Raw genomic sequence first — 25,709 nt, 5'->3', positions numbered from 1 at the left:
AATAATTACAGTCCGTCAAAATAATTGTTACATTATTAAACACAAAATGATTAAATATTAATTCTCATATGTAATACTTTTAACACAATACAAATCACTTATTTAAAATACTCAAGGTCCTAGAATAAAATATTTACTGAGAAACTGTCACGAGATAAAATTACAAATAGTAAATACAGTTTTAGAAAAGCCGTTTGGTTCAATCGTGTCGGGGTTAATCACTATGAAGCGACGAGTTGACAGGACCCTTATGTTAATTCGAAACATTCACACTTCTTACATCTAAGCATAGAGATACCAATAGACATATGTGAAACCTATCTGTAACTCGATGTATTTTAATATTAAAAATTTGCGAAGCTGTTATAATGACCAGATAGTCTTTGAATTAGTTGAATTAGTTGAATTTTTATTCATTAATCGCAACGCCTCAATGAGCGCGTATTATCGAGGAAACACATTGGTACTATTTTTTTTATAAACAAATAAATTTGTATCTCTATTGGTATATCACCTGCGTATCTAAATCTATGCCGTACAACGCTGTAATCAACGCATGGGCTTTCCAATGTCAAAGTAAAACACCAATATAAGGAACATTACACAAAGGCCAGTAAATATTGAAGTTATCTACGTATTCATTTATCTTACGAGTCGAAATGAGCAAGAGACAGTTCAGTTCCCGAGAATATATGTCATACTTAAAGTAATGTTTGTGCATTGAGTTCGGGACGTCGAGTGAACTAGCAACTATAGTGCAAAATATGCATAAAATGACTAAATTAACCTCGTCCCAACCTTGTTAGTATATAAGAACTGTCCCGGGAAGCCGAGACCGCTATAAGAAAAATATTTTCAAACTTGGAACTCTTATGTTTCATGGATTCAGGAGACAATTTGTGTATTAGAATCTTAAAGGCAAAAGCCAGTCTTACTACAAAGTAATGTCAGTGTTCCAAGTTCAAAAATACCCCAAACGTCGATGTACTTAGCCCTTGTTTTCGACGGGCGTCGTGGTCAGGCCAGAGGGCTTATTCAGCACGGTCTTATACTGTTCTGGAATGGGGTGCTCCGTCTGAAAGTAAGGGTTGTTTTAAAAAAAATGACCCACATAATGAACTCGTTGAATAATATATGATGGAGAACTTACGTAGTCACCATTCGCCTGTGGCACGAGCACATTCATCTCCGAAGACTTGGAGCTGACAATTTCCACATCGAGGGAGTCCTTCGAGAGGTAAATCTGGCAACCGTCCGTCTTATCAATCGATATGGTCGGCACCTTTCCTAGTACCTGAACATATAAAATATTTATGAATATACAATCATTTTAAATAAAATATATAAATTTAGGGTTTTGCCTAGGGCTGTTGGCCTAGTGAATTAAGCGTGCCACCCTCAATCTTGATGTCGAGCGTTCAAATCGCCAATGAAATTTTAATTTATGTGCGCAATTACATGCTAACCAAATATCATGAGGAAACCGGCATTTATTTCTGTTAATAAATTAAACTTATAAGATTCTCCCTTCCATAACTTGTAGTATAATGTTAACCTCTTGTATATATTATTATATATCTGTGAATGATGTAAACTTTGTGTGTGTTGTCTTTTTATGTGAAGTCATTTTTGTTTTGGACAACTCTGCTTAGATTAAATTCAATCCATCAAATCTATCCTCACCGTGATACACTTAGAACGCCACATTGGCGGAATTGTGATTGACACAGAAGTCGCCTTTAAAATAAAGTGAATTGACACAATATGCCAAAATTCATACAAAAATTGGTTTAACAGCTCTTGAAAATAGATTTAACGACGTTCTAGACGGGACTAAGAGTCAACAGTCCAGATTTAGCACAAACTCCCGATTATAAATCACACAAAAACATACTGAAAATGCTGCCAATTCAAATATAGAACTATAACTGTAATAATACCATTATTAACAATTAATCATTAAGTATTATTCTACACTTCTAACATCTATGAACTCCTTTCAGGTTTAAAACTAGAACTTGCCAAACAGAAGACATCTGTCATTTTCGTCCGTATATTTTTGATACAATAATATTTTTATTTCTAATGATTATTTACTAATTGGTTAAATTGCAAATGGATCGAGATAGTGAAATGCTCTTCACTAATAAAGAAGAATTAGCGAATACAGCATCAATTCACTATTACTGGGATCTTGTTATCAATAAATACGCAATCCTGTTTTTCCAATATATTATAAGTGTTATTTACACAATATATACTCGACTAACCCTTTTCAATACGGTAAGCCAATGTAATGCAGGCAGTACTTAATATTTTCTTACTTTATTTATTAATTTTTCAGCCTCCAAACATATTATAAATTTGCACGCTTTAATAGGAGTTTTAAATTCGCTAAGTTAAATGAAATGGTTACAGGCAGTGTTCTTCTTCAAATTCGCTCCAACAGGAATCTTTATGCATAAGTATATAAAACAAATTAACAAAAAATCACAAGAAAAATTAAGACAGCAACAAAACGAAATTGAAGATATTCAACTTCAGGTGAAATTTTATACTTTAAGATTACGGTTAAAAAAGTATTGATTTATTTATTTATAAAACAATAAACCATCATACTGTTTTTCCTAGATACAAATAGTCAACACAAAGATAAGTATTCAAGAGACAGAATACGCAGAGAGAATAGAAGAGTTAAATAAAAGTACCTCCCGACTTCGAAGAGGACGTGCTCAAGTGCGGAGCCTCATTCAGTCCGATGATGAGATACGACACACTATCAACACTGGTAACATTATGGAGTACGAGTCAGAGATTACGGCACAGTGTTCGGCAGTAGGTAAGACCTCACTTAGACAGTTGGTTTAGTTAATGTATTAAGTTAAGAACGAGAATGATTATACTGTGGAACATATTGTTTTACACCGTTATTGTAAAAATAAAAAAGTATTTACAATTCCACCCGATAGATTATTGTTTTTACAGATTGTGAATCGCTATTAAAGATGCTCAAAGGATTACAGAGCGATCAGATTGTAGAATGTGAGAAGATCAAACCCGGCGACAGCTCGGACGACTTAGCCACTCAAGAGAACAGCATATACTCCACAATAAGTGATTCGGAAAGCACGCAAGACTGTAACATCAAGATTGTAAAAGTGACCAACGTGTATAAGGTCGCATATCTTAAACATTACATCAAACAGACTCGACTACGAAGGGCTAATAGAATAGCAATCCTAAAGAAAAAGGTGATATGTCCCAATATAGATCTCATCCCTCAAACACGTAAGTTTTCAGTCAATGTCACAATCGTATTATTTGCAGATTGACAGCGTAAAGAAGCTGCTAGAGGATTGGCAAACAACCTTAAACATGGTGATAAACAGCAAGTTGACGCTACTGAGTATGAACCAGCAATGCTTTATGACACCCCAAGAGGCAATGGGCGACGGTTCACAAGCGAATTATAGAGACTTCTCAGACTCGGATAGCGATTTCCGAAATAGTAGTAATAATGATAATACGCCTGACGAATATAGTTTGAGTTGGGCACACAATACCTATTTGCAGCAACGAAGCATGTGTCGTTGCGATTATGATGTAAGTATTTTAATGACAGTAATAAAAACTTTATTTAAAACCTACTTAGCGAGATTACATTGTACAATTATTAAACACAGGATTATGAAACAGCAGTGTCCAGGGAATCTTACGAGCAGGAAGATATGAATGAGAAATATCAACAACTAAAGACAGATTGTAAACTATCCGGCCCTGGTTATTTAGTAGCACTTCCTGAGGAAACGCTGAGTCAAATGGCGATAGAGGAAATAAGGAGCGAGGCGAGCGAAGATGGGGATTGTCGCGATCTTGTTCCCATGTAGGATTTTTAGTTTAAATAAAAATTACGATTTACGATGTTTTATTAATTAACTGTATCAATCTAGCGATGTTTTACAAAATAGGTATAAAGACAAGTTTTTGGAGCCGCATGACTATTAAATGAATACAAGTAAAATTTTGTATAGGATTGTAATTCATGTAGTATTATTTTGTTTATTAAAATATAGCGTTACAGGCGACACTGCCGAAATTACTAGTTAGCTAGTGTGTATTTTTAATAATGTTCAATAATGTACGTGCAATATATATACTTTTTATCATAGTCATTTTGATCGACATAGAAAGGCAGCAACGAAATAGACATTTAAAGAAAAACACTTTTTTAACGGATTATAGATATGTATTTATATTTAAACTTATAATTATTTGTACATAATTTTAAATTTAAACCGACGTTTCGCGTGCTTTACAGCGTGCGTGGTCACGGTGACTGAAGACAAAGGTGTTAAATGTCAAAAAGTATTACAGCTGCAGAAAAAATCCTGGTGGTGAATCCCACCACCACCCGTCACAACTGCTCTCTGTCGGTAAATGTTTGTTTCAGAGAGCCCAACGTCTTTGTGATGCGGCCCACCTCAAGGAGGAACTACAGCATGTCAAACAGGTGCTACACCGAAACAAGTTGCGCATCCCCCGGCTGCATCACAGAAACAAAAACAAGACACAAACAGTTCCTCGCCAGCCAGCTTACCTGCCATATGTGAAGGGAGTTACAGATAGAATTAGCCGGGTCCTAAAACGAGCTTCCATTAATACAATTTTCAAGCCGCACAAGAAGATTCAGCAATTCCTAAGACCAATCAAAAGTAACACCCCATTGCAAGATGCAGGTATATACAAACTGGATTGCGACTGTGGCCTGTCTTACATAGGGCAAACTAAACGCAATATGTCCAGCAGACTCAAGGAACACATCGCGGACATAAGACATAGACGACACACAAAATCAGCAGTCTGTGAACACACACTAGATAGGCCTAATCACTACATACGCTTTGACCAACCGAAAGTACTTGCGAAAGAAAAAAGATTCTTCCCAAGATTGGTACGCGAAGCCATTGAAATCAAAAAACACGCCAATTTCAATAGAGAGGACGGCCTAAAATTATCAAACACCTGGGATCCAATAATATCCAAATTAAAATCTCAAAATAAACAACCCGCGAAAATGGAGGACACCGTGAGCAATTTCTGCAAAAACCCTACATCTTTTAGTCGATACCAACTCCGGGGAAATAAATACAGATAACACAACATTTTTCTGCAGCTGTAATACTTTTTGACATTTAACACCTTTGTCTTCAGTCACCGTGACCACGCACGCTGTAAAGCACGCGAAACGTCGGTTTAAATTTAAAATTATGTACAAATAATTATAAGTTTAAATATAAATACATATCTATAATCCGTTAAAAAAGTGTTTTTCTTTAAATGTGTAAAAGTTATGTAAATAAAAGACAATACGAAATAGACATGCTAAAGTATATGTTGTGTTGTAAAAAACAAATCGTACGTTTCCATAGAAAGCGCTACTAATAAGCAAACTAATTAATGTTTTTGCTGTCTAATTTCGTTTACAAAATACCGGTTGAGTTACATTCCGAATCCACATAAGCCACGCTTGGTAAAATGGCCCAATGAACTCGTAATATTGGTCATTTCGCTAAAGGTAAACCTCTAACCGTAAAAGCATCTTTTACTCGCATTACTTTCTTTTAATTTAATCTACTTTGTAAACACATGTTCTGTCTTCCTACTGGTCGACGTTGTTTCTTATAACTACAATTATTTATGGTAAATTTAACTTTTTGTATAGCCTTTATATTTATTTTATAATAACAATATTATTTAATTTTACCCTAAACTGACATTAAATAACGTTATCATTTCAGTCAACGATTTGTTAAAAAAAGGTAAACCTAAGGTATTAAAATTATGTTTCTGTGTATTTGTTGTATGTTTCAATTTATATCTAATAATAATTACAAGTATTTCATATCCTGGTATTTAACTGATTTTAATTATGTGGGTACGCGCAAAAAGAATTTTTAAACAACTTTTAAGCGCAGATTTTTGCGTGAGTAACTTTTAATATTCTATCAAGTTTGGTAGAGACATTTTAAAAGTGACATCTACTTCTCAACTGTAAAGTTTTCAATTTACATACCTGCATCTGAACGGATTGACAGTTGACAAACTCGATACTTGAGACGAGGTTGTCAAAGACCACCGCACACTTGGTGCAAGAGTCTAGGATCACACCATTCACCTTGCCGCGTACAGTTAGCGCCGAATCACGACATCTAAACATGTACACCATGTTGTTCATGTCTGCGTTCTCCACAACCAAGTTGGAGTTACCCTTTTGGTATTCCTGTAACAATATTATATTTTCATTACCTCTTAATAACCATTCGTGATGTATTCGTTATCGCTATTCCGTATTTTGTACCGTCCAAACCGTTTACGACGAAATATGAGACCCATCGATGTCGTTATAACAGATTTTGACTGTATTATATTTGTAAATTTTGAAGTATAATGAGGCATATAAATAAATACAAATGTTTGGTTGTGATCGGTTTAGAAATGTTTGTTGACCAATCACAATCGTTATATTCTACATTCTTACTTTCCTGCTTTCTAACAAATGAGACGTTGCTTGTATTTATATAAAAAAATCAACAAAGAACTATTATATACAAATAAAAATGCGCTTATAGCATGTAGCCTAGAGATCGTAACATCGATATATAGATAAAAAATCACAGTATATATAATACATCTTTATATCAATAATAATTTTTGTCATAGTTCTGAAACCAATTTAAGACCACAGCCTATAAGTGAATAATCCTCAGATTAAATATATAAAGCAATTTGGTGTTATTAAAATTTCGAGTTTAATTATATATACATTGGCGACGCGAAGTAATTTATACGAAAGGAGCTTTTTACGCCACGAAACACTTGGCGAGTTCGTTCAATAATTTATTCAGTATGTTCAGTAAAATGCAAAACTGTGGGTTTATTTTAACTTGTAATTTATAGACGAAATAAAGTTAACATTTCCTATTTTATGGAACTCTGTTGGGCGTTCTCTTTGCCAGCCTATTAAATGAAATCTTTACCACAGATAACACCTTGATCAATACTTGATCATACGTGTCAAACCCAGGCCCTTAATTGGGTCATATAGGAAAATCAACAACAACCTATTAATTAGTAACCATTGCTAATAACAACTTTTAGGCATATGCACGGGAGTCTGAATTTTTATTTACAAAGCTGGCGCGAAGTCTAACCGATTGGACTTAGAACCTACCAAAATCGACGGATACTCCAGGCACGGCCAGACGCCAGATTTATTTAAAAAAATTATCAGAAAAAAAAATCTAAGGCCTCGGTTAGGTGAGGGTTGTAGCGCCATGTATTTACAAACAATTGTGTTTCATTCGTGTTGAGATATCGGTTACCGTTATGAACATTAAACCGGATTATAAATATACAGCATTAAAGTAAATGTAACTTAATAAAAATTAAGAGTTAACGGTTACTTACTTACCGAATCGGAAGGTTGTCAATTATTGATCGGTCTTCTTTCGTGTTTTCAAAAATCAGAGCCTAATTTAAGGTATAAAATTTGGCAGCATCGTTATTTAATAAATGAAAATTTTTCCAAATCAATTCTTACAAGCACAAAATATTTAATTTAAATTACACGTTATTTGACTCATAAATATGACAGTTCCACGCATATGAATCTTTTAATCCTACGTGTAAACGGTATCCTATATATCCAATGACACATTTTATCATTAAGTTATTTAAGATTCAATACATTTATTGCGGGCCGTCAGAGAGTGTTAATAATGTAGCCAGAAGTATTTCAACAAAGTTTTCTTTCTATCTTTGTTTTTTAAGAGAAAAAACCACGTCCCTTTAATTTGATATGAGATCCTCGAGGGACTACAGCTAATAAATTCTTGGATATTGTGTCCACAACTTTTCAACAATGCCAGTCTTTGGCCAAGAAACTTGAAATAATATATTGACGGCAATATTTGTATTCATATTATTGGAAAAAAAATATATAGTTCCCTAAAAGGTCTATGTATGTATGTAGCTAAAAAATGAGTTTTTATTTTTTCGCAGTATCTAGTATAAAATGTCATGCCTTCTTGGAAGCCCTTATTTGGAAATATTCCTCGTAGCGGATCGAATACTTTTTTAATAAACACGACCGACGAAAACAACATCAATCAACCCTAATTGGTGACGTGATACGCACTCAATAATGTAAGAACTGACTACGTCAGGGTATAGAACAACGCTTTAGGCAGATTCTACAACCCGGTGGTTTCGTTGGAATATTAATTATAATCGATTTACACAAGGAAGTTTGCCTGAGGCAAAACCAAAGATTCGCGACACTTGCTTTTTTATTATTATTATTTACTCTACTCTCCTGCCATCGTGACTTTTCTAGCTCATAAATAAAAAAAAGAAAAAAAAAGAAATACATTTCACTGCTTCCAATACACTATTTCACAAATGACGTATTACGCGTCGGGAAATGCGCCCCGGCTACATCGGTAATATTTTTATTTACAATATTCATGGGCGGGCCGGAGCAAAAATCCCCGCGAGACCCGCTCTTTCAGTCTTGTTTGCCGCCGTTATATATTTAATATGTTTTTTTTGTTCCAGGCACGGTCTGTGCTTTATTAACATATCCTGTAGGCTGTTACTTCTAGTCATATCTTAGAGTATTAAGCCAGAAAGGAGTCGCCTTTACGCGCGTCCCCCTCTGTCAAAGTACGAACCCGCTGGACATACCCGTTATATAAAACTGTTTCTCGACCCTTCCGCGCCATTCCGGTACGACGCTTGTTAGTGTAAAGAGCTCCGACAAAAATGACTGGATGCAGTGTATTCGGCTGTAAAAAAAGGTCTGACACATCGAGTGTACAAAAAGACAACGTGACATTTCATCTGTAAGTATTTTCTTAGGTAATATTATCGTATATTATAAGAATACGTGAAAATCAAATAAATATTCATTGCCGAGTAATGCCGAGTCAATGTTGCCAGTTTATTGCAAAGTTCCGCACTATGACGTTTTTTGTGGCTTAATTTTTTATTTGCATAATTTTTTTACTAACAGATGGTACTTACATAGGGATCATATTGTTCAATGACTTAAGTAAATATGCTTTACTATTGATTATTAGTTGTCCTGTTCGTGGATTCGCTCACAAGTACTTTGAAGGTTTACCCGACACTTCAAATTTTCTTATTATACTAATGTCTTTAATTAATGAAGAAAGGGCGTGAAAAATTATAAAAATTTATCACATGAATTTATCCTAATAATGGTTATTTTCCTAAGTTGGTAGTTAGCCACACCAACGCCGGTTTACGTCATTTTAGAGAGGGGACACATTCTATTTTTTATCGATAAATTATTGAACGAATGAACAATATACTGTAATTATGGATACATTTTTTTAGTTTGAAATAAAACAGTTTTATTTTTATTATAGTATAGTAGCAATAAAAATAAATTGTTTTAATGTCAAATGATTATACAGTTACATGATGTTTTCATATTAATAAATACTTTGATTGACAATGTGTTTAGAAACCCCCTGTTGTACTTTTTAACCTCTTTGTAATAAATATTTAAGTACGTAACGTAAAACGTTAAAATATTTAAAACGTAACAACTGAATGATTGAATGAATAAATTTTATCGACATTCCTTATCGACATGGTGGTAGCTCTAATTATCTCGGGATTGTTGCGTATGTGTGCTGTACATGTAACGTGTAAAGATACGATTTCTTTAAATGTGTGCGTTGCGGTTACTCTTGTGTAAGCAAATTAGGTTTGTGTGCGTGTGTACAAACATTGTGCAATTTGTTTCTGTAGTAAAATTTTGTCTGTGTGAGTGCCTCGTCCCCCGCCGATGTTTTGGCAGAAAAATTAATTAGCATCGTTCGAGTGATGGCGTCTCCTTTCTGGCTTAATACTCTAAGAGTCATATGCATTTGTTGCTCCGGGTCGTGCCTGGACGATGCGAATATAGGGCAGTGTAGAAGCACATGTTTCACTGTTTGTTCTTCATTAGTGCAGGCACATGTTGGGCTTGCCCTAATTTGCCTTATATTGATGAGGGTTATTCTGCAAAACTCCTCACTCCTCACACTTGTACGTCGCACAATCATGTAAAATTTCGGTATTTCAAATTGTTTATTGCATTTCTTAGTCAAAATTCTGTAATTTTAATTTTATACAATTTACAGAGAATATAAATATTATAAATGCGTACCGGGTCTTTACCCACTTCAAGATCCGAGGCACACAAAAGCTCGATAAAATGTTCTTTGTATTTTACGTAATATCAACTTTTTGTTTTCATCTTGACCGTTTTTTCCGCTTAGATGCTCTTTACAAAGTATTGATAAATTTCTCAATGAATTTGTTAGTGACAGAATTATAGTTATTTTTATATTATTATTTAAAACCTAAAACCAGTGTTGCTTGATACTATTTAAGGAAAAATGTAATACTCAAGCATTGATATACAAAAAACCCAAGATGCAGTCTCGAATAAAAGTAACGCTCGAAAGTGTCCCGAAACACTATTTCTATCTCTTTATAAAGTTACAAGCATATATTATTGCAAAATCTACTATAAAATATTACATAAGTTAATAATCTGAGTAAAATAGCATTATGGAAATGTAGAATGATGATAAATATTTGAATTTAATATTCTACGGGAATATATACCCAATAAGCAGTGTTGGAATAAAATTATTTTGACCTTTGAATAGCTTCAGCGTGCAAAAATCAACTGCGTGTGTCAGGCACAGACGGCTGATTATCTAATTGTGTTTTAGAAGGAAAAAAAGATTAGGAATCATTTATAGAAATATATTATATTCAAAATACTTACAATGAGCCATTTCTTGCCGTCCCGAGCGAAGACGGGTGGTTTGTCAGGTAGGGCTCCGGCACCGGGAGTAGGCAGCGGCTTAGCTGGTACGCCTCTGGGTGCTGCTTTAAAAGGCGCAGGACCCTCTCTCAGCTGGGGATTCTTGTGGGTCTGCATCTCTGACGTCACTTTACGGAGGTCTGTGCAAACATGGGTCAATGGCTACTTGGTTGTCTATATAATTTGCTAAGAGATATTGTTAAATTTACCATTTACTACGACCTCAAACAGCGTAGTTGGTGGAGTTACAAAAAATTATGCCTATTTTAGTTTTAATATACGGACATTATGTGAATTTTAATTTGATTTTTAAATGCAATCAAATTTTTATTTCTGTTGCTTTCGCTTTAAACTCAATGCGGAATAATATTCCTCCCAGCTTCGTTATTGGCCTCCAAAAGTTGAAAGCTCGCTCTGCATATTTCAATACCACTTTCAGTGCAATAAATACATTACTAATACGAAATATGCACATAAATAGTAATATTGAGTATATAACCTATTTATTTAAAGTCGCAAAAAATGTCTGAGTAAAATGCAAATAACGTATTACATTAATAAGGTAACAATGGAAAATATTAGTGTGTAGTTATGTAAAAAACCATATTAACTTACAACTAATATTTATATATTTTAATTACTTATTTCACATATTGTCACTCTTAATAAGATAGTGTCTGTAAATATAGGATTTGTCTTCATAGTTAGTTGTAAGGTTTTAAGTTGTATGCCTCTTTAAATTCTTATTCTGGGTTAACAATATTTTTGAGGTGTTTATGATCTATCGATCCTAGAACCTAGTCATTGCTATATTAATCGATGATGATGATTTAATTTAATTGTATTCAAATAAGATAGTAAACATACTGCTAGTGATGCCCTCTCCACGGTTTATCTCGGCGAAAAGTGCGCTGCGATCGTCAATAGCGAGGTTCGAGAAGTCAACCTCGGGCATCGGGGGTGGTGGCAGGCCACCAGGTGGAGGTGGTGGTGGGGCTCCACCCTTTCCTATGTGAGAAAAATATTAAGAATCCTCAAACAACTGCCTTATCGTTAACAAATACCTCCCAAAATAACAAAGATTATGACGTCATCTAACGATGAAAACAGAAAACACGTTTTATGAACTAACTCCATAGCGCTAATCTCGCTTGGAAATATACGATGTAAACCGTAAGCTATATATTAACTTATACTTGGCATTTTCATAGAAATTCTGCGATAGTGGGTCACACGCCTGCTATAACATATACAATAATTTTCAGCAATACAGACACTTAGAATACAACGTTAATTTTCATGACGCGACTTTATTACTGACGAGGTAGGGTACATTTTACGATACACAAAATTGACTTTCACCGCAGGTTATACCTTTAATATTACTAAATGATTTTAGCCTGATAATAATTTAGAACCGTGAGCATGTTTTATTCGCGTAATTTTTTTATGTCTTACATCGAACGCTCGCCCGCAGTATCTAGACTAGTTGAACGATTAGTCGGTCGATTCGTTTAGGTAACGGAGACACTAACGGAGAGACAGTCGTCACATAAATGTGTTCCATCTGCTAGGTTACGAGAGTTCACATAATAATCACGATTATGTATATACAAATATAAGCCAATATTCAAATTTTCCGGGCCTATGGGTCTTGGTGGACATCAGCCAGTTATACGAATAATCTTAATTTCGTAATTATTAATATATTCATATTATAACGCCGTTTTTCCTTAGGGAAATAAATACTCATGAAGCGACATACATCGCTTCAACTACTTTCGTGACATTCACCATGTATGCTAGTCTGTTACACGATACTATAATATGTACCCAACCCGAATATTACCAGATTAATTAATTAGACGTTATTAGTTTGTAAAAATTACCGTAGTCTGTTGGTTAAAGTCACGTAACGGTTTGTAATTACTTTTATGCACTGTCTATATGTAACGGAATATTTAAATAACGGGGTAGTATTTGGTTTTCGAGTAAATTAATGAAATGATACTAACGGATATAAAAATAAAGATTGTGTGATGCGTTTACTATAAGCAATTATGAAACTTATTAATTTAGTCTCATTGGCCCAGGAATTTTGTTCTTGTTTTTATTACTTTTTTAAGTTTATTATTACTTTATTCGTTTACACTGCAATATGTAACACATATATTGTAAGATGAGTTAGCTGTCACAAGATATGGGCCCACCGTGTCAAGTTTATGTTTCCACCATATTACTGTGAACTTCTTTTTTCTTTATATAAATAAAAATTTAAAAAAACTGTGGGCGGCAACTTGAAGCCAGTTGGGACTAGTTTTATTAAGGTATTTCTTGTTTTGTGTAAGCAACATTAATCAAAGTATTTGCTATTTAAGCAGCAAGTTAACACTTGCATTCGCTTGCTTAATTTTAAAGTTTGTATTTCACAAAGCTAAAAATTCATTAAAACTTTATCGTAAAGAGTTCGCTTTAGTTGCATAGTAATTTGTGAAAATGTTCTTAACAGTCTCATGCTAATTACTTTTGCGTTTTCATAAAACATTCAAGGAAATTTTTGAGAGATTTTAAACGTTTCAAGCGCGTTTTAATAAATCTCAACACGACATTTGCGGCACATTACGCAATGGTTTTATTTAAAAATGTTTACATTTAGATCAAGAGGGTACGAAGTTTCGAAGGTTTCTTAGTTAATAATAAATATCATTAAATTATTTATTATTAATACTCACCAGACCAAACAAGACCTGTGGTATGGTACTGTTTGACATAGGCCTGCAAATCCGATAAAAGCTGCACCCATGTACGACACCACTCTACGTGGGTCTTATCCTTCTCCTTCCAGTCCTTGAGAACGCGGTTCGTGTAAAACTGGCCAGCGTCATTCATCTCCTTGACGTATGGCGCCGGAGTGGGAGATATGGCGACCCATCCCAGTGCTGGTATACTTTCAGAAATTGCAGACAAATGGTTGAAGTAGGGAGACACCCTGTTCTTCTCGCGGAACTGTTGGATAGCGGAGATCTTCTCACTGGTTGGCGCTAATAGTTGCATCTCTTCTCCCTGGGAAGGTTTGCTCCGAGAGGCGGCGAGTTGAATGTAGCCATATTGGGCCCTGCAATTGTTATAGATTTCCAAGACTGCTCGACAATGCTTTACATTATTAGAGCATGTTGATTAATGAATAACATAGAATATAAAATATAACAAAAAAAACATGTTATTTTTTTTTGTTAACGAAATAAAAAATGCCTTCATTCATGTAAAGAGGTAAACATGATTGTAAATCTAAGATTGATGTTACAATAAATACTCACTGGAATGCCTCGTTGACGAGTTTTGCATGAGTGGCCACATCGCCGCCGATTTGTTTGGACAGCTCGAGGTATGTTCGCAGGGGTCCCTGTTTACAAAATTCACAGATTACTATTGCGTAATACTGATTTTGACGAACTTATTATCGTTGTATTTATTGTAAAATATGTATTGACATAAGACATTTTTATGAGTTTAGACAGTATAGACTGTCGAAGTTGTTGAAATTACTTCCCGAGTGCAGACTTTTGCATTTTTAAGGTTAGAATAACTTATATATTTTTAACAGCATCATCTGTTTTGTATAGAACGTGAACTAAGAAACAGTGCACATATTTTTAGCATGTTTTCTATTTCATTATATCAATCAAACATCTGTAGAAAAAAAACTGAATGCTTTAGTCACCACATCTCTTGTATAATCAGAGTAGTTATAATAAAGTATCTTACAAATTCACTCGAAAACCAATAATTGTTTTCTTGTGTGTAAAAATGCCTTCATTTGAATTAAACATGCATAATAATGTTATGTAAGAAAACAATAACAGTTTGAAAATGGTTTATATTGATACATTATAAAATAAATATTATATATAGGAATACTTAAATAAAATAAATATATTATAATGTCTAAACTTCAATTTGCCTATTTATTTGTTCGTTGTTGTCTAATATTTTTGCAAACATCTAAATCTTTAATAAAAAATTGCGCCGTGCTCTATTCGGTGTCGTTAAATTTTTGCCAGTTCTCATCCGTTCTACGCCCTTGATTTGAGAACTGGCAGTAAATGTAAAATTAGAAGCATTTAATATGTGTATATTTATTGAAGTTCATTGTGTTACCTAAATTAATAAAAGATTTTGATTTTGCATAATTACTAGAAAACGATATTTAATCCGAGGATAACGGGCGTTCTAATTAATTAAAGGGTTCATTTAAGATTCAAGATATAATTCATCGTCGAAGCTGTTTTCTGGACGAAGACGACGACGAGTTAGAAATAATTGAAGATCAACCCTTTCTTTCTTTCGAAATCGAATCAATTACATCTCCGGGAATAGTGGTAAAAGCTGAAATTAATACGCCCAACGAAGCAACATTTTTTAAACCAAACAAAGAATTTAAATTTTACGTGTAAACTTATGTATAGTCGATATCAACAAAATTCCTTTATTGGAAACAGAAACTCCCTTGAAATTTAGCTTCTCAGCCACAGATTTTCAAGATCAGCTCTCAGGGTTAATTTTAATTGTAGAGAGAGATAACTTATCCAGGTTATCCAAACAAATGCCCCTCTTTGTTGTCTATTATAATCAAATTTAGAACGCAGGTCATATCGCAGATATCGGCATTTGTTTACAAGAACAAAAGAGGAAATTGATATTTCAAACAACGGGCCACTCGTAGAGCCAATTGCCACTAGTAACAGCAGTTTTATTAGTCTCATTTTCCGTTATATCTTTCGAATTGCCTCTTAGGGGAGTTTATTATGTTTGATATTAGAAGTTACTTTATTATGTTAGCCTATATCACTATAGGTAGATATAGATAGACAAATATATGTCTTAAGTATTAAATCTAAATGTAGAATTGCATTGTTGTTTCTACTTAGGTAAATATAATATGGGCCCTATTAATTTTTCATACGCTGTCCACAATTGAACTAGCAAAACTAAAACTCGTATATTATGGCAAAATTGTTACTAATTTAAAACATTAACTTACCTTATATAAAATCTATGCGTATGATATACAGACATCTTTTACAATATTTCAAATAAAAGCATTAGGGATGAGTTTATACTTATTAAACGAGTCTCATTTCCATACCTCGAGGTGATGATTTAATAATAATATTATGTGGCGTTACAACCCTATATGAGTCTTGACCTGTTTGCATCCGCTTTTTTTATTACTAAAAGCTTGCCAACGCTCGGCACTCTGTTACAAAGGTAAAAGAATCACAAAACTTCATAGACATGTAGATGAGAAGCCTTCAGTCTGACACAAAAATAATCGACTACCATGTTGTACCCAACAGGCCAATACTGCTCGCGAGATTAATTTTTACATGATAAAAATGTATAAAGTACTACACACCTGCAGTATGTCTTGATAACCGTTGATACTCATATTGTCCGTTGGGATCAGGACTTGCGGTGGTGTGACTAAGCACACGGGCGAGACTTGAGACTTGGGACTTGGTATTGGATCCCTGAAGCAGGGCAGGCGTTCCAGACGTAACGTTACACGCTCCAACCGGTCAATAAGAGCTTCAAGATCCGCCGCTGGGTTTTGAGTCTCTGATGCCTCGGTGCCTGGAATATATGTATGTTAAGACTTTTATCAACAGACGTACATTATTCGTTTGTGAGAACTTTGAGTAATTAAGTATTAAAAAGGAAATAGAATTTGCCGTGCCAAAACGCTTTAAACTTTACAAATATTTATGTTTATATAACGTTATGAACATTAGCATGTTTTACACCTTTTATTGTTGTTGTGAGGTGATTATGTCGTACAGTGACACTCTAGTACAATCGTTCTTCGCTGATAATTTCCCCGGAGAATATTATTGTGTAAGTATTAATATACATACATACTATAATCATCGGACTATATAATTGGCTTACTGTATCTTCCTAAACATATAATGAACAATAAATAATATAAAATTATACTTTATCGCAATATATGGAGTTCAACGGCTCGTCGTTATTATCTTGTGAATTTAAGTCAATATTTTACAAAAATTTATTAAAAATATAAAATTAAGAACCAACCCAATTTCAAGAAGTGACATTTTTCATTAGTGAGGTCGCGTTTTATGAAATTAAATTATGAAAACCCTCAAAATGAAAAAATATTTTCCTTTTACATCGTCCTCGCTTCCAATTTAACCTGCGTACTAGAATCATTAAAACCCCAGCGTATTTTCAATAAAACACTTAAACAATTAAGGTATATATATGAAAATGTATCGAACAGAATTCTTTTAAAATATACTGTTCAACTTGAATATTTGAATTTTAGTACGTTTAAAAATACATAAGTTTAAGTAAATAAGTAATTAGTATAATTAAAACCACACAGCCAGTACCATTTTCTTTTTCTGGCGTCTGTTTGTGTACATTATTTACCGCGTCCTCCACGCTTTGAGTTGAATTCTTCTCCCGTTTCTCGAAGAGCTTAATTAAACTTCTCATGTCTTTATTCCCCCGCTCCATATTTCACAATCACTAACTTTTAAAGATACTTTTGAAATAAAAATTCCATTCCAAAGGTAAGCTCGCTTCGTCGAGCACTATCAAATGACTACGATACATGCGATAATGGCTTACATAGAATTACAAAAGTGATGATAAAGTAATCAGAAACATGATACTATTTCAGGTAAATGCGATCGAGATTATAAGAATTTTATAGAAAAAACAAACTTTATTGTTCTAAAACAAAAATAAAAATGTATGCACGCACTTTAAGTAATGTTACTTTGGCGTTTTGACAAATATTGAACGCAATGTTTTCGCGATTCCTTATAAATATAGATGAACCAAATGCCATTGTCTACCCATCATTACAAGGAGTCGATGACACAATAATAGTTAGTTCAGTACCAAATACTTAGCGGAAACTAGTAACGTGGATAGATTTTTTAAATCTTAAATACAGACCTAAAATAAGTCTGTTTATTGAAGTGAAACTTCTTTAGGTACATAAAGGTAATTTTTTTACAGATGAAACGCAATAATAATATTAGCATCACGAAGATGTGCAGCGTTTTTGTCGAAGAAAAGGGAGAGACCGATTGAGAGAGAGTGAGAAAAGGCGAAAGTAGCGATAACGGCAAATAGGATAGGAAAACTATGGAGCGAGAGTGCAAGCAAGTGAGAAATATCGAGAGAGAGTGAGACAGAGCGAACTTCGCATCATGCACAGTGCCATGGAGCGAGAGCTGGGAGAGAGGTGATATGAGAAAGATCGGGAGAGAGAGACTAAGGGAGATCGTGAAATGCTATTGGTTGATGTATTCGTTTAGTAGATACATAATATGAGAACTTTCGATTGCAAATCTGTCGCATAACGTCTAGTGCAGTAAATGCAGTTTTTTTATTTATTTACATTATCATTAGCACGTAAACAGTGTGTAAATAGATGTGTGAATATAGATATAAACATACAAAGAATGTTAATATGAAACATACAAGCATATCATCTATTGGGTCTTTTACTTTAGTCATAATTAATTTACTTTACACTTCTGACATTTGTACATACTTTGTTCACAGAGAACAACTAAATTCAGATACAGAGGCGAAGATATCTACACTAAACGTTTTAATAGACTCACAATAAGGAGGCATTTTGATTTAATATTTTTTCTAAAAACTTTAAATGCAAACAACACGCTCGTTTTCCTATTAATTATAATGGGTAATCTAATTATGGCCAAAACCCCGAAGAAACTCTTACACATATATACGTTACACTGCCAAGGACATTTATAATGTCTAAATTTCTTACGTCATCTGTTCCAGATGACTAAACGCTACCAAGCACATGCGGAATATTGTCTTGAAGATCAACTGTTTATTCCTCTTATAAAAGAGCACCAAGGACTAATATATACACAATATTAAAAGTAGACTGTGATCATATTTTCTATGGAAAATCATAATACAATACCAAATAACAGGAGATCATTAGAAATGCAATACTATTCGCTATCAAGATACATTTGTTCTCAATACAATAACCACAAACGGTAATACGAATACCACAAACCAGCATTCTATTCTGAAATCTACGAGAACTAATTTGAAAGTAAGTGATCTGTTTAAATACAGGCTAATGACCAACTTTGGACGATTAAGTTAATGAGCTAATTATTGGCAATTGCAAGTGATGTAAATGCTAATTTACTAAGTACTATCTAAATTTTGATAACAAATTATAAAATGTATTAACAAATTAACTACTAGGTACTTTTAATAGGCAGGCGAAGCGTTAAAAACTTGGTCGCCATGTTTAGTTTCACATGATCAAGAGTCGTCCATAATAGGAAGGTAACAATGTTACTTCGATATAAGGTATGAAATGCTATGTATGTCACACGAATCATGCTCCTATTATACCCAATTAGAGTTCTGAGAGGCTGTTACAAATAGGTGAACCCGCAATAATTTCATAAATATACTAGATAGGCACTATAGTGGCATGTGATCCTAACAGTTTTATGTATTCATTTTTAGAATCATTCAAAATACTTACAAAATATTTTCCGTTAGCTCTACACTCGAGATTACGAGAGGTGTTGGAAGAACAACTTTCCAGTAATAATCTTCGTTCTAAATTTAAAACATAATGTATTAGATGGGAGATTTGCCAGCCAGGTCAGAACATTGAAATAGAAACAAAAATAGATTTTCATAAAACCTAACTAGTCTTTAAAAATAACAAAAATCCAAATATTATTTAAATTATATTTTATACAGACACCCATCATCAAGCGTAACAAAAACAATCGAAGGTTACAGAGTTTTTAAAACTCAGATTTTCTTAAGAATATTGTTTATAAATTGATGCTACTATTTCAAAAAATTAAATTAAATAACGCCTAAATATTTTTTTTTTTTTAACTTTTAAAGGTGATAACGATAATTCTGTATTTAATGAACCGTGATACATTGCATCCTGTACTGCCAAACGCATTGTACAAAATCGCAAATATATATAAGATAAGATAAAAAATATCATCAAATGACACCAGATAAACGGTGAGTTAAAATATATGTATTGAATATTATTTATGCTTAATTCAAACGTATTTCTTTCTGTAAATAATCCTGATAATTTCACAAAACTTGTACTACCAAAAATAGAAACAGAATACATGTTTTTCAAAAGGATAACGGTTTTCAATGAAGGAAACATACATTAAAAACACGTTTTATTAAGCCCAATAAAGTTTATGTGACTGGCCCAACTCTGCTTTTCATTTTTACCATACAAAGTATACATTTAGTAAGTTATTACTTTATTGTAACTAGAATAATAGTATAGTTTACTCTCTAGTCACTCTGGTTGGCTCTTAGCGATTCATTTAAAACAATATAAACGAGACTTACCGGTGAACAATACAGTTATTAATCTTAAGAACAATCCACAAAATTCACTAAATCACCAAACCGTTATGGTTTCATGCACTGATAAAATGAGCACATAAGCGTATAATCATGCGCTTGTGCCGGCTACCACTGGCAATGTCCGTGGACGGATGTAACTCTGACTCAAACCGACCGGCTGTTGAGGCAAACACGTCTCGAATCCAAACAGTATACGCTATACTGTAAGTACACAAATGACTCATTCCTGTTATCATTTGTAATGACGCAGAACTTGTATTACATTATTTTTGGACTTTAAATTAGCTAACTATTTAGGGGCGTGGCACTATTTTATTCAGAAATTGATAATAATCGTTACTAATGTTTAGCAGTGTAAGTCTAGTAGCGGGAATTTTAGACATTGGGTACCGTGCATCCGGCTTTGAATTAATGGATTTTTCTAACTTGGGCGAATAATTAGTGAGAAAACATTTTCTAAGACACTACTAAACTGCAGATAAAGTAATATAAAATAATAACTTATTAATAATTTAGAGTTTTTAAATGGTTTTAAAAACGCGAAATAAATGTCGACTTAGCCTCAAACAAAATTATTTATATTTCAATAATGTTTTTTTAATAATACATACAATATTGAAACAATACATATGTCTAAAAGCAATGAAAATTATTCAATGAATATTTTGTTGCGTTCATACCTGAATCCGCAACAACTGGACCTAAAGGATCGAATCTTACTCGGTGTTCAACGGCAGCTCTTGCAGCACACACTAAATCGGAGAAGAAGCGATGCCTTCGTAGTGCCAATTCATCACGACCAACAGGAGTAGCCGGAGGCTCTCTTGGCCCTTCCATATCAGTGGAGAGGGATACATCCCTTTCAAATACATCGTCATCGCAATCGGAGTCATCTTTTGGTGTATAACGATGATCTACAAATTCACTACTGCTTGTAGTAGATTTTAAAATGCCTGACGATTTGCGCCTTGTTGGACGAACATCGACGTTTGTTCTGGCTAGTTCCCGCTCTAAATTAGTTAGTTCTTCAAGAGTGGTAACATTCCGGCTGCAGTCGACAGAAAACCTTTTGAAATCAAGACGAGCGGTTTTTTTATAGTCAACAGAAAACCGTTTTTTAATAACGTCAGGTTTTGAAAAAACGTCATCGACATTATCTTCATCCTCTTCTACAGAAGCAGCTTTGTCACTACCGCTGGGGTCCTTTTCAGTCTCCATCACAGTCGAATCTGGCAAGTTCTCGGTATATGTTTCAATTTCGTCAATTTTTGGCTTTTCTACAGCGAATTCTTTAGGTGTATTTGATGAACATTCAATAGTCTTTATTTCATGGATAATCTCGGATTTTTCTTGGGCACATAGATCTTTTTCTGATTTTTCGATAGATTCCTCTGGGTTTACGCTGTTAATAGAGTCCATATTATCAGATTTTGTTTTGTTTTTATTATTCCTCTTATTTGGCCGTGCACAACAACTTTTAAACATAATTATACACTCAAGTTACTAACAAAAACCATAGGTATCTCATGAACAATGCATAAACTAGTCAAAGAGCCAACATCAATATAAGAAACATTCATAAATACTATTATTAAACATTTTTTAATTAAATAATTTGTTTTATTTCAGCATAGGTGTCGTTCAGTTATAAGATGTAAAGTCAAATAGGTCGGCGGCCGGCCGGACGCACGGCGGCGGGCGACTGACAGTCTGACGCAGGGCGAATGCGCCGCCCGCCTAGCGCATCCTGCCACCCTCGATCCGCAGAGCTCTCGAAAGCCCACGAATCTTTGTGTACACACGCTGCATATTTTAGGCCGTAGAGTATTATTGAGGCCACGCTTGTTTCTTTTTGAAGTAAAAATTAAGTGATTAGTTTTGGTACCATCTCAATGTTTAAATATTTAAAATAAGTAAATTTTTATAAAATTTATTCGTACATTATATTTATAGTTTATCTTAATTTATTTTGTAGATAATAGATAGTATTTCATGCAAATCACATATAATGAACATCTCTAAGTTTTCTTATTTATATGTATAAGGATTTAAAAATAAACTTTACTTAGATTTATTTGTATAAATAAAATAAACTGTAATAAATATTGTCCATATACACAACCAATTAATTATACAATTGCTGCATATGATTTGATTATGACCAAACAGCTCATATTGGTTTGAAAGTAACATAGCATAGTTCTGTATCATCTTGCTACTTGCAAAGCAATAATAAATACATAGTTTGTTTCAGGTATAGTTAAGATTTTATAAAGTTTCTGTAAAATCTGATTTCAACAAAAAAAATCTATCAAAATGCAAATAATATATCTGATTATGAAAAGGTAAAGAAATATGGGCAGAACCTATACATTACGGTATGTTTGTTAGGGTACATTATGGTCAAAATGGTAGTAAGGCCGAGGACCACACACCAAAATTAAGCACTTGTACATTTTTTACAAGATTACAATCTGGGAAAGTGTTCTGGTAGAGAACTTTTAAAAGACCATCACCCCTTTTTGAAAGCTAAATAACAAATCACAAATTATAATCAAGTTGTTATAAACTTATTTTTCTTCCTTTTTTAAATTATGTTTAGTCATCATACAAAGCAAAAGACACTTCAATTATATGCATCACAGCAACTGCTGTATCTAACATACTTATTACTCTTTTCAAAACCAAACCTGGTTGTGTAACTCATGTTGTTGCTCCTTTAATATAGTTAATACATGGTTAATTTGCATGGTAGTTCAAGGTGTCTCTTTCTTAAAAAATCTTTGTTAAATTATCTAGATTTCAAAGATTTATGTTGTATGTATTATATTATAGCCAGTCATCAGTAAATTATATACTATTTTATTACCAAAATATAAAAATAAATTAAATAATTTGTTTAACAATTGAGAGCTTAACAAACAATACAGTGTGTTTGAGCCACACAATCTACAATAGTTAACAGGAAAATAGATAAAATAAAGAAATAACTTTAGTTACAAACTTAATATCGAATTTCTTACCAAACTGATTTTATATTTGTTACATTGAAGTCAATTCTATTTCCTATTTATAAATTATGGAAAATTGAGATTATATTAATATTCTTAAGTTATTTTGTATCTGACATCTATTTTCTTTGGTTTTGTTTGACTTCATAATTGATTTTTGTAAAGTATCTATGTATTCTAAGTTCTAGAATAACTTTTAAATAAACAATTGGCTGAAGCTTAATAACAAACAGTAACTTAAAATTAGAAGAAATGCTGCTCTTACAACCATGACTTTTCTTGCAGCTTGTTAACCAGAGACATTTTATAATTTCGAAATATGGTAATATTAAACAAAATATATGTTTAATTTACATAGATGTGCACTTATTATCAATAAAACATTACTTGTAAAGAAAGTACTAAGCCAAAAAAGTGCATACATAATTTATTCTAAATTGGATTATTCTGTGACTGTTTCTTTACAGTTAAGGGATTAGTAAATAAATGTTAATTAGTAGACAATACAATTTTAATTACACAGACTCTTATATCAAACATAACGAATTTAGTTGTTTAAAGCACTTTTATGATGAGCTTTTTATTAAAAAGGCTATGCTCTATGTATTTCATAGAAGGCCCTTTGGAATAAAACAGTACCTACTTATTATTTTCTATTAGATGGAAGACGCCGTGGTAGCGTAGTAGTCAAATATCTAAATACAGCTTACGTGCCTAATTAGTCATAATGATTGTACAAGATAATATAATATTAGTACCTATTTAGAAAACATAATTTTAAAGTGAATAATCGAGCGGGCGTCATTAGTCTTAGAAAATCTAATGTATTATTTTGATAAGATGATAATAATAATCACTCACCAAAGAAAAGCTGCCCCGTGAGACGATGGTAATAAAGTTGCTGAAGCTGAATTTAATATTTAACTGTTACAAAATTGTAAAAATCAGTCTTGTATGATTTAGTTATTACTACTGCTAGGTTATTTCCCCATCAATGTCAAATCGCCGATGTTTGTATGTCAAACATATAATATAAATAACAACTGTCTAGTGTCTGACGCAATGTGACATGTTAATAGAAGTTTTGACTGTGGCTATGGTCGAAATACATGTTACCAAAGACAACCGAAGTAATTTTACATAAAGCAACTTTAATTGTTTGTGATGTCTCGCACGACAATTCTCAATAGCATAGACAACGAAATATACTTTAAATTATGCTGTAGACTGTAGTGAAGGATTACGTTTTTATTATAATATCTGAAACATACCTATAACGTTTTAAAATATTAATAAATAAATAGGTAACAATTTTAGTATTTTCCAACTTGTCAATTGTTGAGATATAGGTAGTATTTTTGGCTAGATTATATAGATAATTTTAAATGATTAAACCTACTGTTTTATCAAAAGATTCGACTGATTGTAGTAAATGTTCTTATATTATTATAAAATTATTATATTTGTATCAATAAAAAGTCATAGACAATTAAAATAAAAAATTGATTACAATAAAACAATTTATTATGTAATATACATCACCACATTATAGAAGCAAAAGCCAAAAATTTGTCAAATACTAAAACAATCACAAAATATGTGCTGAACTGCTGCATTTGAAGGCACCAATATATTGCTCTTTCTAGTGATTGTGTGACTTATGTAATACTGCCTTAAAACTAATCTATCTTAATAATTTGTCGGTGTAAAACAGGCAGATAAAACTCTTTAGATAATTAACATCTCAATAAATATTAAACAACCAGTAAGTATAACAAGAACTATATCTATCTTTTTCATAAACATGCAATACTAGTAACTTTTTTGTCTTATTCATTTACTTTTGGAGGTGGTCACTAAATGCACTCAGGTATTTGAGCATTATATTTATGAATAAGAGTTAGGTAGTATGTTTATGAATAAGAGTTTATACATACATAAATTGTATAAAATATTTTCCGATATCTACAGAGCTCACATATTTTTGGAAGCCATTAAGATTATATCATAAAAAAATTAAAACTCTTAGCAAAGTTTTAACTAAAAGAATTAAAGCAGTTTGGTATAAAAAATTCAAGCATTAACAAATTCTAAATCTAAAATTAAGATAAATATTTTTGAATCCCAAAAAAAACTTGATCATATATCTACACTTAGACTAATAATCGATGAATAGAAAACTATAGGAAAATATTATAAAATCCATACCAGTATAATTAAAAAGTACTTTCCTTTTATATATAATACAAGTAACCATAATTTCTACATACTACAGAAAACTTTATTCTTCAGAGTCATCTATCTATATATTATACAAAATAAAATAT

The 25,709-nt window shown here is 32.9% G+C and overlaps 2 protein-coding genes across 6 annotated transcripts; one reads left to right on the top strand and one right to left on the bottom strand.

Moving 5' to 3' along the window:
• Nucleotides 1-478: 478 nt before the first annotated feature.
• Nucleotides 479-24,390, bottom strand: LOC110994421 (adenylyl cyclase-associated protein 1). Of its 4 annotated transcripts, none has more exons than XM_022261045.2 (9): nt 24,244-24,390; nt 16,326-16,543; nt 14,227-14,312; nt 13,642-14,024; nt 11,777-11,917; nt 10,871-11,049; nt 6,074-6,280; nt 1,151-1,294; nt 479-1,075 (listed from the first exon to the last, which is right to left on the bottom strand). In XM_022261045.2, exons 2-9 carry the CDS (start codon nt 16,356-16,358, stop codon nt 989-991), a joined length of 1,260 nt encoding a protein of 419 aa, XP_022116737.1. In that variant the 5' UTR covers nt 16,359-16,543; nt 24,244-24,390; the 3' UTR covers nt 479-988. The 4 variants fall into 4 exon arrangements, with proteins under 4 accessions (XP_022116737.1, XP_045486934.1, XP_022116736.1 ...); XM_045630978.1 differs by lacking the exon at nt 24,244-24,390 and adding an exon at nt 21,052-21,871; XM_022261044.2 differs by lacking the exon at nt 24,244-24,390 and adding an exon at nt 20,354-20,557.
• LOC110994423 lies at nt 1,855-3,962 on the top strand. Of its 2 annotated transcripts, XM_022261046.2 has the most exons (6): nt 1,855-2,283; nt 2,419-2,544; nt 2,632-2,839; nt 2,986-3,251; nt 3,328-3,603; nt 3,684-3,962. In XM_022261046.2, the coding sequence occupies exons 1-6, from the start codon at nt 2,116-2,118 to the stop codon at nt 3,885-3,887; spliced, it is 1,248 nt and encodes a 415-aa protein (XP_022116738.2). In that variant the 5' UTR covers nt 1,855-2,115; the 3' UTR covers nt 3,888-3,962. The 2 variants fall into 2 exon arrangements, with proteins under 2 accessions (XP_022116738.2, XP_045487068.1); XM_045631112.1 differs by lacking the exons at nt 1,855-2,283; nt 2,419-2,544 and having other exon boundaries at nt 2,621-2,839.
• Nucleotides 24,391-25,709: the final 1,319 nt, after the last annotated feature.

This window comes from Pieris rapae, chromosome 1 (assembly GCF_905147795.1).
Source record: "Pieris rapae chromosome 1, ilPieRapa1.1, whole genome shotgun sequence".
In the NCBI taxonomy this organism is placed as follows: domain Eukaryota; kingdom Metazoa; phylum Arthropoda; class Insecta; order Lepidoptera; family Pieridae; genus Pieris; species Pieris rapae.
The sequence above is the reverse complement of the archived record's forward strand: the minus strand, read 5'-3'. Positions and strand labels throughout refer to the sequence as shown.

Excerpts from the sequence above, each read along its gene's own strand:
- LOC110994421 (XM_045630978.1), bottom strand. The coding sequence starts at position 21,856 with ATGTTTAAAAGTTGTTGTGCACGGCCAAATAAGAGGAATAATAAAAAC. Across the intron at positions 16,544-21,051 it reads TCCAGTTGTTGCGGATTCAG|GCACCGAGGCATCAGAGACT; the intron begins GTATGAACGCAA and ends CATATATTCCAG. Across the intron at positions 1,295-6,073 it reads GTCAATCCGTTCAGATGCAG|GTACTAGGAAAGGTGCCGAC; the intron begins GTATGTAAATTG and ends TTATATGTTCAG.
- LOC110994423 (XM_022261046.2), top strand. The coding sequence starts at position 2,116 with ATGGATCGAGATAGTGAAATGCTCTTCACTAATAAAGAAGAATTAGCG. Across the intron at positions 2,545-2,631 it reads TTGAAGATATTCAACTTCAG|ATACAAATAGTCAACACAAA; the intron begins GTGAAATTTTAT and ends TGTTTTTCCTAG. Across the intron at positions 2,840-2,985 it reads GGCACAGTGTTCGGCAGTAG|ATTGTGAATCGCTATTAAAG; the intron begins GTAAGACCTCAC and ends TTGTTTTTACAG.